The sequence below is a fragment of the Stenella coeruleoalba genome (assembly GCF_951394435.1).
Source record: "Stenella coeruleoalba genome assembly, chromosome: X".
Lineage (NCBI taxonomy): Eukaryota > Metazoa > Chordata > Mammalia > Artiodactyla > Delphinidae > Stenella > Stenella coeruleoalba.
The window spans coordinates 25,688,842-25,705,113 of record NC_137152.1 but is presented as its reverse complement, the minus strand read 5'-3'; the positions used below and the strand labels follow the sequence as shown (position 1 = coordinate 25,705,113).

General features: G+C 38.9%; 1 protein-coding gene across 20 annotated transcripts in view; it reads right to left on the bottom strand.

Moving 5' to 3' along the window:
* Positions 1-16,272, bottom strand: part of DMD (dystrophin) — a 2,843,071-nt gene that overhangs the window by 362,295 nt on the left and 2,464,504 nt on the right. For all 20 annotated transcript variants that reach the window (XM_079909736.1, XM_079909735.1, XM_079909718.1 and 17 more), the window contains one exon: positions 12,717-12,873. In XM_079909736.1, coding sequence (XP_079765862.1) covers positions 12,717-12,873 — 157 coding nt within the window. The remainder of the gene's footprint in view (positions 1-12,716; positions 12,874-16,272) is intronic.

Below are 16,272 nucleotides of genomic sequence, written 5' to 3'. Positions count from 1 at the left end.
TGATTTGAATCGTGCACTACAGAATTACAGTAGCAGCAAATCCCAAGGTCAATCCATTTTATCGTCAAGGTTACATTGTCTGATGGATAGTATTTATACATCACAAATACTAACCAACTGGGTGACTTCACTGCTTGCTGATTCATTCATTCATTCACGAAACTTTATTTTGAATCTATTATGTATAAGGCAGTACAGATGAAGGGACCTAATCTTTGTCCTTAAGGAGTCAACAGTTTGACTGAGTAGGTATGTTTGTATAAAAGCATATTTTTATTCAATTAATGTCTTACCAATGCAAAGTAAAGTACAGATAAGTTAGGATGTACCTAAGGCCATCAGTTCGTTAGTCACTTAGAATCCAAACCCTGAAATTCTTAAGCCAGGCTGAAACTGAGTAAGAGCAAAGAACAAGTTTCCTGAATTACAAAAAATGTGGAAGACACATAAGTGGAAAATCCTAATGACCATGAAGCAAATGAGAAACTTAAAAAACCTGAAAGTAACAGAGAAGAACCAAGTCACTGTTCATTCATTTTAAGCCAGGCTGAAAGTGAGTAAGAACAAAAAAATAAAAGTTCTCTGAATTACAAAAAATTTGGAAGCCACAAAGGTGGAAAATCCTAATGGCTATGAAGCAGATCAGAAATAAAAAACCTAAAAGTGATAAAGAACCAAGTCAGTGATTCTTCTTTTTTTTTTCTGTCTGTCCTACTTGTGGGAAAAAAAATTAGGGTGACTATTACCACAAATACCTAATAATACATAAATAGTAGCTCAGAACCATGTATAGAGGGGATGAAGGGTGAGATACTGATTTGCTTGAGATACCTCAGGGAAGAGAGGAGCAGGAAGAGAAGTCTGGGCACAGGTACAGACATCAGAGAGAGATAAGCTATGCTGCTTTCACCTAGAGACAGTGGTCCTATAACTAAGGATGTAAGTTAAAGCCCTTACCTTTCAAAACAGATCTCTTTCAACCATGTACAGTGTATAGTTTCCCCGGAGCTGAATTTTACCTATATTCCCACTGAAGTGGCAAGTCTATATCTGTGTCATTTGGACCAGAAATCTGAAGGAATGACTATACGTTATCTCCACATTTATTAGCAGAACTTTACAGGACCATCCTGAGAGGCAGACTGAAGTGGTGAAAAGAGCACTGTCCTGAGTAGCAGGACACCAAAAGTTCAAGTCTGGGCCGGGTCAAAACCAGGTTGCATGATCTAAGACAAGTCATAAAATCTCTCTGAGCCTTCCCATCCTCATTTGTAAAATGTAGAGGTTCGCTAAGTGCCTTACCTAAGTTCTAACATCCAGTTCTAAAATTCCATGATCAACACGTTTAGATCATTAATTGGCCACAGGCCTGTTACATGGTGGCAGTTTGAGATAGTCTTTCATTACTAATATTAAGAATTATAGCCATAGCTTGGCATATAGTAATCAATAAATACTGTTGAATAAATAACAGAACACCCAGGTAGAAAACCAGAGTGTGTTATATGGAGGCCAGCTGGATTTAGATGCAGTTGGTGCTCGAGGGTGGAAGCCTGGTTTCGTGAATTAAGAGAGAGAAAAAAATGAATGCTGTCTATTGGGGAAAACGGAGAGATGTTTTTCTGGGTCTACTCTTAGGTTCCAGATCCAAAGCCGAGAGTAATCTTTGAGTCACTACGTGGATTCTCCTCAAGAGGAGGCCCTATTAACCCTGCCTTCGTAATCCTAGTGATTTCTTCTCTAGAGATGTTCACGTCCATACTTTCGGAAGCTCCATTATTGAACTGCTGGTTGGGCTTTTCCTCTAGCCTGCATTAGCTAGGAGATGAGAGAACAGACAGACTCTAAATTGGAAAATTGGGACTGACACATACGCACTACTATATATACAATAGATAACTAATAAGAATCTACTGTACAGTACAGGGCACAGGGAACTCTACTCAATACTCTGTAATGACATATATGGAAAAAGAATCTAAAAAAGGGTAGATACACGTATATGTATAACTGATTCACTTTGCTGTACAGCAGAAACTAACACACCATTGTAAATCAATTATACCCCCAATAAAAATTTTTTAAAAACGAAAGAAAAAAAATAAAGTGATCCAACGGCGGTTAAAGTGATCTCAATAAATGGTTACTGAGTGCGCATAGGACAAGGACAGTAACACAGTCATTTCCACAAATTGATCGGTATTTTAGTTTTGTCATCCTATATTATCATTCTAGTTTCCATATTATTTCTACCTTATCTGTATGCCTCCTATATTGTTTTTACTTCTGATAAGAACGTTGCTGAAATCGTTCTCTCGCCATAATGACCTTCCTCATTTTAAGAGCCACCGTATTTATTGAGTCTCAAGCACGTCAGAAATATTTTAATGACTAACTGCTGATTTAGGGACAAACATTGCTCAATTAATTTGAAACCAAGATCATGGAAAAAGGCAAGATCCAAATGTGGTTAACTGGAGTACCAGAAATTTTGCCTCTAAGAATCTAAGACAAATTCATAGGGATTTTAGGAAGAAGGACATTTGCCAGAAGTGGCAACAAAAAAACCCAGAAAGACAAAGGGTTCACTTAATATTCATTCGACATAGCTGGTATTAGAGAAGCTATGAAAATGGGACATATGGGCTATAAAGAAAAGGTCATAATCATCTTTTTTTTTTATTGTGCTAAGAACACGTAACATGAGATCTACCCACTTAACAAAGTTTTAAGTGCATGATACAATACTGTTACCTACAGGCACTGGGTGGCACAGTAGACCTCACGAACTTACTCATTTTGCATAACTGAAAGTTTATACTTGTTGAACAACTCCACATTTCCCCCTCTCCCCAGGCCCTTGCAACCACCTCTCTACTCTCTGCTTCTATGAGTTTGACTACATCATCATCTTTAGACAAGATGAAAAAAGTTTATCTTATTTTTACTCTACTTCTGAAGAAAAGTGACGATAAGGGATCATGGTATCAGACACATCTAGCCATTGTTTCAGGTACATCTAAGCACTGTTTCAGACAGTCAACAACATGAACAACAATATTAATTTATAAGTGAGATTAAATCAATTTGAAGCAAGTTTGAAAAAGTAAATGGACATATTTCAAGCCTGAAATTATTTTTAAAAATATCTAATTTTACTGAATGAAAAAACATTTTGGAGTATCTAAGGGGGGAAATATGTTTAACAAGCTCCTGTTGAGATTTATCTTTTGGAAGTGTTTTAAACAAAAAGTTGTGTTCTCTGAGATCAAGGGCATGGGCTAGCAGAGAGTCCAGCCCGCTTGCAGATCTGTGATACCGTGGAGGAATAGTTAGTGCCCACGCAGCATCGTGCACAGCTGTTTGACTCTTAATCCTGAGGTTGAGCTGCTTCCGACAACCACTGGGGAAGTCACTTCCTACAGACAATAGTGTTGTTAAACTCTGAGCTCACCCTGAAAAATCACTGGTGAAAATTCAATCTGCTCCTAGGGTCATTTAGAGAATTAGGTATTAGGTCGTTGAGCCTAAACCCTAAATTTTGGAAATTCTTTCTGAAGCAATAGTGCAGATAAATGGATTATCAGGAAATCCTGTGAAAAATTAATTAATATCCATTCTCCAGAGGCTCGGCCAAAATTTGACATTGTCAAGTGTAAGCGGTGAATAATTTCTGAATCAGGCCATTTGTTTCTGTCTATCAACACAATCCAGAAATGGAACTCCTGTTTCTCTCCACATACACCCCACCCTCATCCATGATCATTTTGAAGTCTTTCCTGTTTCCATAAATGGCATCATCATTTCCCCATTTGTTCAAACCACAGACTTCAGAGTCATCCCTGAATCTCTGCTTTCTCTCATAGTCATACCCCATCTATCTTAAGTTCTATCAGCTCTACCTTCAAACTTTATCTTGGGCCATATAATTTTTCATCATATCTATCATTTCCATTCCAGTCCAAGCCATCATTATCTCCTTCCTAAATGACTTCAACACCCTCCTAACTTTCTCCCTGCTTTCAGTTTTGCTCCTCCTATCATCATTTCTTCACACAGCAGCCAGAGTCCATTTCTGAACACATCAATCAGATCACATCATTCCTGTCTGTGGTTCTCCAGTGATGTCTCAATACACATAGAATAAAATCCACCTCCAAACTATGGCAGAAAAGACCACATTATCTGGTCTTTGCCTCTCTCAACAACCTACCACTAAGCCCATCCTGCTATTCCTTGGGCACCCCAAACCTGTTCTTACATCTTGGCCTTTGCATTTGCTGCTCCTTCTGCCTAGAATATGCTTCACTCAAGGTCTTTGCTTGGCTCACTCACGCACACAGCCCTTTGCTCAACTATAATCTCTTTAGGTAGGCCACTACCTCTCAGTCTTTCTCTATCCTTATTTTGTTCATTTTCTCTTCACAGAACTGACCTGACATGATTTTATTTTATTGTTTTTAGTTCTTTTTTTTTTATGGCCATGCGGCACAGCTTGTGAGATCTTAGTTCCCCAGCCAGGGATCGAACCCGGGGCCGCAGCAGTGAGAGCACAGAGTCCTAACCACTGGACCGCCAGGGAATTCCCCTGACGTGATTTTATATATTAATGTATTGGCTTACTGTGTGTTTCCCTCATTAAAATTTGAAGGTCTGTGGGGGCAGAGTCTCGTTTTCTTCACTACTGTACCTTCAGCCCCTGGCATAGAGTAGGCATTCAATAAATAATTACTGAAAGACTCAGTGAATTCTAGAAGTCCAAGTTATGGTACAATTTTTCCTAAAATAATTTTTTGGGGGAAATGGAAGAACACATAAAAAGATCAGGGGTTCATCTGTAATTAAACAAATGTGTGTCAAAGTGCTTTGTAAAGGCAAAGTAGTACACAAATATTATTTTAAGAGTATTTGTCAAGATATCAAAAATATTTTCACATGGTTATAAAGAGGACTGTGGTAGAGAAGTCAATTTGTAAACTATTCATAGTTTATCTTATTATAGTCATTAAACAAAAGTAGCAAATCCTAGATGACTCTGTTCTCAAGTTTTGATGATATAGCTAGTTTTCAGAAGACTTCCTCAAATGGCTAGAAATGTAGTTCTAAAAATAATTTAAAATCTTTTCTATTCAGCATTTCTAAATATGACTGCATAAAATTCCAAACTTATATGAAAGTAGCTTACTCCATTAGTGATGAAGAATCGATCACAAAGATGTCGATTTCCTCCAACCTAGTCACGCAGACATCTTAGAGGTAGATAACGAACAGTGAACTTTGCAAGGGAACCAAACTTGTTTAGAAACTCCAAGAGGCTAGGCCAATGAATGTTGGAATGAATCACTGTATCACAACCTTTTTTTGTTGCTGTTTTTCAGAGGTGATAGGGAACAATGCATTTATTTGGTAACACAGAGCTGACTTGAATCTTAACGTTCACAAATGGCACCTAAAGACATTTTCTATTTCTGTGGAAATAGAAGGATTCCTTTGATGAGGGAACTCATCAAGCTAACACACATACTAAAATGTACCCAAAGGAAGCAGGCCAGCATTGATAACAGAATTAGCTTAAATAAATGTATAATCTACAACGTGATTTCAGGATAATTTTATTGAATTTCTGAACCTCTCCCTCACTTTGTGGTGACTTCTGAGGAGACTGAACATGCATAATATAGGACCTGACAAATGAATAAGTTAACTACTTTATTCAAGCCTTTTCATTTGTCAACAGCATCCACACAATAATGGCTTTCTGTCTACTGTTTTAATAATGTATGTACTGAATACGTCCGTCTAAATCTTAACCAGAAAATCTCAGGAAGCTTTGAAGGTGTCCTTAATGGTCTCTAGGGAAGGAATTACAGAGAGTTTTAAATTGAAAGATGAAAACCGAATGACAAACACTTTCATTAGTAAAAATGCAAACAAAAAGTCATTACCTACAGTGTTCTTATAATCAAGACCTGATTTCCATTTAAATTTGGGGTGGGATGAAGAGAATTAAATAAACTCGTGGTTTACTGCAGTTCTCCTTAGAAATTCCCCACTATGATCTGCTCCTTTAAAGCTCTCTCTAGGTTAATCACAGGAGTAGACAAGTAATAAATATCACTTTAGTGACTGCTCAAGTAAAACAAAGGAAGTCAGTTTAAAAAATGTATCTGGACCAGGATAATACACACTTCATTGAAAACGAGTCAGTCTAGTGAGGCAAGTAATGAGGAACCGTAAAAGCCAGGATAATGTATTCAAAAGATATAAAAATTGGTCAGTTTATATTTGCTAAGGCACATCTGAGCTTTAATTATTTAGAATACTTCACCACATACGGAACATTATTTTATTAATTAGTCCTCAGAGCCATTCCAGTTGCAGTTGTTATGGTGCCCAGCTGGTTTGGGGAACACAGATCCACTCCCATGGGTGTAAAAAACTGCTTTGGGGAGTGAGACTGCAGTCCCCGACTACCTGTGTGGACTGTCTTATAACTTTACCTACAGCAGAGTAATTGAGATTGACTGTATATTTTTGCTTTAAGAGTACAAGACATATGATATTTTGCTATAAAACTTTATCACTAATCTGCAATGATATACTAAGAAAACATAAATGACCTCTTTTACAAGCATTCTGATTTATAGAAAAAAGTGAAAAATATTTACTTAGTATTTACACTTTTGACATTTTAATGGGATTTGTATTCCCATAAAAAGCAACAACATTAATAATTTACAATAGATAGTAGGCAGGTGATTTTTAAAAAGTGACACACCAAATACATGAGGAGCAAGGGTACAATAAAAAGTGAGCCATCTTGATACCAAACAATTTATATAAACAGTCTTTGGAGCAAGAAACCCATAAAGAGCAAGACAGTTTATAATCCTGGAAACATGGTAAAGTAAAACAAAAGTCTACAAATACAAACTCTGTGCAAGCCTAGATCTTGACAGAGTTTTGCAATGACTGTGTTTCCTTTACCTCTTCCTAACTGGATTCTGAAGATCTGATAGAAAGACCCAATTTCAAGGATTCTCCTTTGTTCTTTTTGTCCACAGGTAATGAGAGCATCACTAACTAGACAGCAACTCCACTACAACTATAAAGGGGCTACTGCATAAATGTGACAAAACTGAGTAAACAGGGTGCAAAATTGTTCTCTCATCAACACTGAGGAGTGATGATGTTCTTCGAGGGAGTGTTGTGTGACAAGGATTTTTCTTAAGGATACAAAGAGAATTTCATGAAAACACTGGACCAGACCACAAGTAAAGTAGCTTTACACACTATGAAAAGATGCTTACTTAGGAGTAAAGAGAAAAAAAGATGCAAATGAGGAAGGAACATTACTCTTTATTCTTTCTTTCCCTGCCCTGGATCACAGTAGAGTAGAGAGGAAGGAACAAAAGATTAGTTCATTGGTTGTTTTCCTCCCTTCCTGCCTCCTTATCTTCTTTCCTTAATTCCTATGCTCCTTTATCTATTCATTGTCTATCATGTACTTGACACTTTATAAGGTGCTAGGTATAAAAATGACAACCCTCTTCCCAAAAGCAAGCTTCTAGAAGCCCAAGGTTTAGTGAAGGTGGTTGACATTAATCAAAAAGTCACACATATTCATGATGACAAAGAACATTACATTATAGAAAGAAAAGTACGGTGTTATGAAGGCACAGAAAAGGAGATGTGGTCAAATGTGGGCATCAGAGAAAAGCTTGCTTGATGCCTGAGCCAAGATGTAAAGGATTATTAGACACGAGCCAGGAAATTATGAGGGGGGAGGTTTGGGTAGAAAGGGTTTCAGACAGAGGATCAACATGTTCAAAGCCCCACCAGAGAGGAACACAGAGAACTGGAAACAAGTAAAAGAAGGCAGTACAGCTAGCATCAAGAGAGCAAGAGGAAGGGCAGTGAGAAAAGAAAAAATTGGGGCCAGACCACCCAGATGGGACTTTGGGGTCCTTGCTGAGGATTTCTGGTTGTTTCCCAAGGGCACTGAAAAACCACTGAAGAGTGTTAAGATAAGGAATGACATAATTCAATTTACATTTTTACATAGATTACTCTGATTGAAATGTTGATTGCGCTGTAGGGTGTTAAGAGTAGATACAGAAAAGTGAGGAGAAAAGGTCTCTTGTAACAGTGGCAATGACTGCAGTAGACAGAGTCAAGAAAGGTAAGCTGACCCAGTGATGTGTTAGCATTGGAAGGCTGGAGGTTGGTCATCCTGCGCTGGTGTTGTTCGGATAGGAGAAACTCTTTAGTTAGATCCTCCAATCATTAGGGTGTTGTAGATTACAGCAACAAAAAGATAAAGAAGCAAAGGATTTTAGGGTCTTGAAAAAGTTATTAAAATGCTTGATGACTGAACCTAAGTTGGACTTGGAGGGAGATAAAGATAGACGATCAGTGGAACTAATGTACAGAACAAAGAGTTATCAATGGGCTGGAGATCCTGATATGTCAAAGAAAGGGAGTAAGTGGGTATCTGAATAAGTTCACTAGCCAAATGGGGATTAAGTCTCTTCAATATGGTGCATGTTACCCATAACTCTAGCATCACATCTCTCCAAAGCATATGACCGGTCATGAGATTCATGAGTAAGAGGACCGAGAATGATGTGTGCTAACATTTTATTGCTGTTAGCAGGCAACCAAAGCCAATAATGGGAGAGTGAGGCTGTATTTATAACAAAATGTATTTATAACAAAATGGTGGCTAGAAGGGACTGTAGAAAAACTATGTAGACCAAATTCCTCCTCTTATACCTGAAGAACAAAGTAGCAATCACCATCTAACTTATAGATGAATAGGGCTAGACTCTCAGCCTCCTGAATCCTAGTGCACTTGCCCAACGATTCATCTTCTTTGATTTCTGGAACTAGAATAAAATTACACCTTTGGTAGAAATTCTGTCTCATTTCACCATATCATATAATGCATCCTATTTAAAATACCCATCCTTCTCAGTGAATGCTCTTCCACATATACACCGGAGTGTTTTCACTATTTATTCAAAGTTAGAAGACTTTAAAAATTATAGCTATTATATCACACCCTACCACAAAAGCTACCTTAATATTCTGAATTATATGAAGGGGAATGGCTAAAGGAGAAACTGCCAGTTTCCTTGGCAATTTTTTATAGACCCTGGGGTCTTCCCTCATGTTCTCTTCCCTTTTTGTCATCTCCTATATCCTCTTCTCTGGAATAATATAAACCCTTGACCTTTCTTCAAGATGCCAGTTTTTGCTATGTCTCCATAGATATCTTTCCTTTAAGTGCTGAACATGTAAAAGCGGCACCATTTTGGGCTTCCCTGGTGGCGCAGTGGTTGAGAGTCCACCTGCCGATGCAGGGGACACGGGTTCGTGCCCCGGTCCGGGAAGATCCCACATGCCACGGAGCGGCTGGGCCCGTGAGCCATGGCCGCTGAGCCTGCGCGTCCAGAGCCTGTGCTCCGCAACGGGAGAGGCCACAACAGTCAGAGGCCCGCGTACCACAAACAAAACAAAACAACAACAAAAAACACCTATCAGTATCCACCATACGTATGGCAGACACTTTGCTAGGTACTAGGGTCTTAGAGGTCAGCAAGACGAAATCTCTGCCTTCCTCACTCTTAGTAGAGGAGACAAAAATATAATGAAAAACAAACAAAGGAAAGAAACAATTAGACAGCCTCTTCAATAAGTGGAGCTGGGAAAACTGGACAGCTACACGTAAAAGAATGAAATTAGAACACTCCCTAACACCATACACAAAAATAAACTCAAAAAGCACTAAAGACCTAAATGTAAGGCCAGACACTATCAAACTCTTAGAAGAAAACAGGAAGAACACTCTTTGACATAAATCAAGCAAGATCCTTTCCTTTTTGACCCAGCTCCTAGAGAAATGGAAATAAAAACAAAAATAAACAAATGGGACCTAATGAAACTTAAAAGCTTTTGCACAGCAAAGGAAACCACAAACAAGATGAAAAGACAACCTTCAGAATGGGAGAAAATATTTGCAAATGAAGCAACTGACAAAGGATTAATCTCCAAAATTTACAAGCAGCTCATACAGCTCTATATCAAAAAAACAAACAACCCAATCCAAAAATGGGCAGAAGACCTAAACAGACATTTCTCCAAAGAAGATATACAGACTGCCAACAAACACATGAAAGGATGCTCAACATCATTAATCATTAGAGAAATGCAAATCAAAACTACAATGAGATATCATCTCACACAGGTCAGAATGGCTATCATCAAAAAATCTACAAACAATAAATGCTGGAGAGGGTATGGAGAAAAGGGAACCCTCTTGCAGTGTTGGTGGGAATGTAAATTGATACAGCCACTATGGAGAACAGTACGGAGGTTCCTTAAAAAACTAAAAACAGAACTACTATACGACCCAGCAATCCCACTCCTGGGCATATATCCTGAGAAAACCGTAATTCAAAAAGAGTCATGTACCACAATGTTCACTGCAGCTCTATTTACAATAGCCAGGACATGGAAGCAACCTAACTGTCCATCAACAAATGAATGGATAAAGAAGATGTGGCACATACATACAATGGGATATTACTCAGCCATAAAAAGAAATGAAATTGAGTTATTTGTAGTGAGGTGGATGGACCTAGAGTCTGTCATACAGAGTGAAGTAAGTCAGAAAGAGAAAAACAAATACCGTATGCTAACACATATATATGGACTCTAAAAAAAAAAAGTCATGAAGAACCTAGGGGCAAGACAGGAATAAAGACGCAGACGTAGAGAATGGACTCGAGGACACGGGGAGGGAGAAGGGTAAGCTGGGATGAAGTGAGAGTGGCATAGAATTATATACACTACCAAATGTAAAATAGATAGCTAGTGGGAAGCAGCCGCATAGCACAGGGAGATCAGCTCGGTGCTCTGTGACCACCTAGAGGGGTGGGACAGGGAGGGTGGGAGGCAGGGAGACGCACGAGGGAAGAGATATGGAGATATATGTATAACTGATTCACTTCGTTATAAAGCAGAAAGTAACACACCATTGTAAAGCAATTATACTCCAATAAAGATGTTAAAAAAAAAAGAAACAACTGATTGCTGTTAGAGAATGCTAATGAGCAAGTTGTTATCCTGAAGACTGGTAAAGTAGAAACATTTACCGCACCTGTCCTAGACGAACTATATCCTGGGTACCCAAATTGTGGATTAGTATATGTTTTCTTTTCATAGAAGTACTCCAGCTAATAAATGAAGAAGAAATGATAGAAATAGGCAACCATCACATTGCAACCCCTAGGCATTGATCATTAATAACTGCCAAAAATCACACACACACAAGAGAAAACAAGACACTGTGTACCTCCCGGTGGCGGAAAAATACATTACTATCTATGAAGCAGTCTGACCAAAAAGAGGCAAACCCGAATACAATCAAACCATGTAGAACTACACTGTTCATCAGAATAGCCACTAGCCATATCTGAGCCCTGGAAATGTGGCTAGCCTGAACTGAGTTGTGTTATAACCATTGTAAATGTAAATTTTTATGTCAATTACATGTTAAAATGACAATAATTATTGTTCTATAGTTATGTTAGGTGCAACCATTAGAGGAAACTGGGTGAAATGTGTAGTGAGACTGTCTGTACTATTTTTGTAACTTACTGTGAATCTGTAATTACTTCAAAATAAAAAGTGAAAAAAAAAGTGGGGGGGGGATTTAAAAGACAAATTAGCCAAGCACAATGTCTGGACCTTATTTCAATTCTTATCTAAACCAAAAATCTAAAACCCCAAAAACCTGTTAAAACATTTAAGACATGTATATGAGAAATGGAAATTTGAATACTGCCTTGGTATTTGTCATGATGAAATTATTGACATTTAAAAAGTATTATAGGGCTTCCCTGGTGGCGCAGTGGTTAAGAATCCACCTGCCAATTCAGGGGAAACGGGTTTGAGCCCTGGTCCGGGAAGATCCCACATGCCGCGGAGCGACTAAGCCCGTGTGCCACAACTACTGAGCCTGTGCTTTAGAGCCCACGAGCTGCAACTACTGAAACCTGAACGCCTAGAGCCCATGCTCCACAACAAGAGAAGCCACCGCAATGAGAAGCCCGCGCACCGTAACGAAGAGTACAGTAGTTCCCACTTGCCGCAACTAGAGAAAGCCCGCGCACAGCAACGAAGACCCAACGCAGCCAAAGATAAAATAAATAAATTTTTTAAAATGTATTATAGTAACAACGTGTTTACCTTTAAAGAGCAAATTCTTATCTTTTAGAGACACTTTATCAAATATTCATGAATTAAATGATCCGTGCCTGAGATTTGCTTTTAGATAATGGAGGACAAAGTAGAGGTATAGAAGAAGTAAGACTGGCCATGAATTGATAACTTGGTCTTGATGGGTACCCAGGTGTTTATTATAGAATTATGTCACTTTAGCATACGTTTAATATTTTCCAAAATGACATTTTTAAATATCGCCAAAAGACATGGAGAAATCTTAAATGATATTAATGCAGATGCTTTTGACATTTAAAATGTAATGGCTTGGATTATCTCTAATTGACCCTTGGACTAGAGGAGTAAAAAAAGATTTCTCTTCCACTCGATTTCTTTTCCTTTTTCAACCTAGTTTCAATCAAAACTAATTTTAAAACAGTCATTGAATGCTTACTATGTGCAAATCACTATGCTTAAAAATATCCTACCCTGTGTACATCATTCTGCTTCTGAACTGCTGGGACATCGCCTCCAATAGGTGCCTGCCGGCTTAACTCATCATCTTTCAGCTGTAGCCACACCAGAAGTTCCTGAAGAGAAAGGTGCAGACGCTTCCACTGGTCAGAACTGGCTTCCAAATGGGACCTGAAAAATAACAGGAGCAAACTGTCAGAATATCTAGAAAGATAACTGACGGTTCTAACAATCCCACTAAAGGTACATTGGTTGGTTACTTCCACAGTGTGCAAACGTACTGTGGGCTACATAGCAGTCCTCAATAAAAATCCAGCTACCTGCCTTTGAGAGCAACAAAATGTGGGTATTTTGATGGCAACATGGAGGGAAGACAGTGTTGTTTAGTTATATGTTTATTTCCACATGCAGAATTCTGAGACTTTTGGCATGAAATATACACTGGAATGGACTGCTTTCCTGTAGTGTTGCAATCAATGATTCTTAATGTTTCTGGTAGAAGAACCTGGACCCAGTGACTAAAATAAACCGCTCAGTTTTCGTGTGACTCATGCTAGTACCGGAATTCTTTCTGCTTTGAGAAATGGAAAGGTCTCTCCCCACATTTTGACTTTTCCATTTCTACACCCTAGGCAGCCTCTTCCATTGACTCCTTCCATCTGGCATCTGTTCCTTTCTGCTCCTCTTCCCATATGCTTCTCCTCCTTCTCTACCCTTCTTTATTCGTGTGCACCTGGGATTTGTTTTCACCAAGTTCCAACATTTTCCGCTTTGTTTCCTTTGTGTAAAAGGTACTGAGACAACAACTCACGTGGAAAAGTAAAATCAGACATTTGCCTGAAAGCCTCCCCCCAAACGTGAATAATTTAGGCAAGAGGCTGAGTGCTTTACCATCAACTGCATTTAGAACACGTTAATCCATAGAAGGCATTTAAGAATATACAAATGAATGATCTGTGTTATAAAATCCACATTTCACTTGAGGATGAGAAGCTAAATGAAGAAAATAAACCATCACCCAGAAAACAAAGAAACGCGGAACGTTAGCAAAGCTCTATCCTCAGGTAAATCAAGAATTATGCTGCATTACTTACATCTTATCAGCAATTATTAATTAATTCATAAAAATTAATGCTGCCTATAAGTATAATATAAACTCTAACGCTGCAGAGATTGAAATGTAAAGCAACCAGGTAGAACAACATTTCCCTTTGCCATTTGATACCTCAGCCTGACATTTCAAATACAACTCTCCTGCTGGCCTTACTCAAATAGAATCACCAAATAGTACCTGGGTGCTGAAATTAAACTATTTTAAACTTTCTGAAGGATAATTTGATGATACATAAATGTCTTTAAAATGTGCAAATATAATGACCCACAAGCTTAAATTCAAGGAACTTATACTAAGAAAGTAACTGGGAAAGCATGCAAAGATACAGGTAGAAAACTGCTACTTACAGCGTACTTATGATTGACACAAAGTTGAAACAACTTAAACATTCAGTACTAGGAAACTGGTTACATACACAGTGGTGAACTCATACAATGCATTGTTCAAATCCTGTGAATCCTACACAATGTTCAATGTGATGACACAGGCAAATGTTCACGGACATGGACAAGATCATCCTGTCAGTCACTGAGGGACAAAGTAGGTTACAAAAACGTACATAATCTATTTTTCCAAAATGTTCGTGTGTGTGCACATGCTGGACTATGCACGAAAACAGTCTGAAATGACAACCAGTTTATCCCTCAAAGGTGGATTTACAGGTGATTTATTCCTTCGTCTTTATACTTTTCCAAATTGTCAGAATTCTCTATTGTGAGCCATATAAACATTACATTCAGAAAAACTGAAGGTATTTCCATCAGGGAAATTAAATTGTTCAAGACTCTAAGGACATTTTAATCTAAGAAATGAATCATGAAGCATCATAAATATCATGAATTAAATATAATAGTGCAGACTGCACATGGTGTAGAGGTCAGTTCTTTTATGTTTCTGTTCTCTCCTCCTATTTCACTTTTCCAGGAAAAGCCTAAGCGAGAACTCCCTATGCAAGATTTTAGCTGTTTAATGACATGTAATGACTACTGGTTACGGGGATTCCCTTGGGTATCTGGAATTTGCAGCTTGGTCCCCTTGAGGGTGAAAGGGGCTGTCAAACAGGACATTTTGAAAGGTAGAGAGAGGCACAGTACAGCCATGGAAAGGCAGCACGTTGTAGATGAGCCACTGATTAAATAAATATTTATTGAGTCCCTCTCAGTCCCAATCAGGCATGGGGGTAGGGAGCGGGGAAGGTAAAGGAGGATATAAAGATGTCTAATGCCTGGCCTCCATCTGTCCGGTAAGGGAAATAACGCATCCCTGTGGTGGACAGGTCTACAGGATTGATATGCCAAAGGGCAGGCGGCCTAAGGTGAGGCCTCCAGCTGCTGCTTCATTCACATAAGGCGGTGCTACAACCCCCCCCACCCCCGCCCCACCCCCACCCTGTCCAGTTAAATGGCCCTGACTAAATTATTAGCGAGCGATGAAACCCTTTGTGTCCCCGAGGAAAAAAAAAAAAAAAAAAAAAGAGCGCTGAGACCCAGGGAATTCAGTTCTAAAGGATCTAAGAGAAACTCCATAGCGTGAGATAGGGAAGCTGTGAAGAGCTAGGGACACAGGACAGTCAAGAGAGTTAACAGAGGAACAGAAGAAGGACCTGGGATCACGAGTGACAAAAAGCTCTCAAATACCGGGATGAGGGGGCCTTCCTTATTCATCCCTAAGGCATGGAGTTAAGTCACTTTTCTGAATGTTTGATCACCTTAAGTACATATCAAATGACTTTCTTTTCCTTGCTAAAGCCTGAGAGTGAAAGCAAAGATGTGATACGAGGACAAAAACTTATACAAAAAGCTTATAAGAGACAGAGGACACTGGGTAGGGGTTGGAGAGGAGAAACTCAGATAACGGCTCCTGATTTAAAACAACACAAAGATATCTAATCTAAAGCCATGGCTCTCAAACTTTAGTGCATAAGAAACATCTGAGCAGCCTGCTTAAAGTACAGACTCCTAGGTTCCATGCCCAGAGTTTCAGTACTTAAAAAAAATTTTTTTATTGAAGTATAGTTGATTTACAATATTATATTAGTTTCATGTGTACAGCATAGTGATTTGGTATTTTTGTTGGTATTTTTGCAGATTATACTCCATTATAAGTTATTACAAGATAATGGTTATAATTTCCCATGCTATACAATATATCTGTGCTGATTGTCTATTTTATACATAATAGTTTGTATCTGTTAATCCCATACCCTTAATTTGTCCCTCCTCTCTTCCCTCTCCCCTTTGGTAACCACAAGTTTAGAATCTAAAAAATAATACAAATGAAAGTATATGCAGGGCTTCCCTGGTGGCGCAGTGGTTGAGAGTCCGCCTGCCGATGCAGGGGACACGGGTTCGTGCCCCGGTCCGGGAAGATCCCACATGCCGCGGAGCGGCTGGGCCCGTGAGCCATGGCCGCTGAGCCTGCGCGTCCGGAGCCTGTGCTCCGCAACGGGAGAGGCC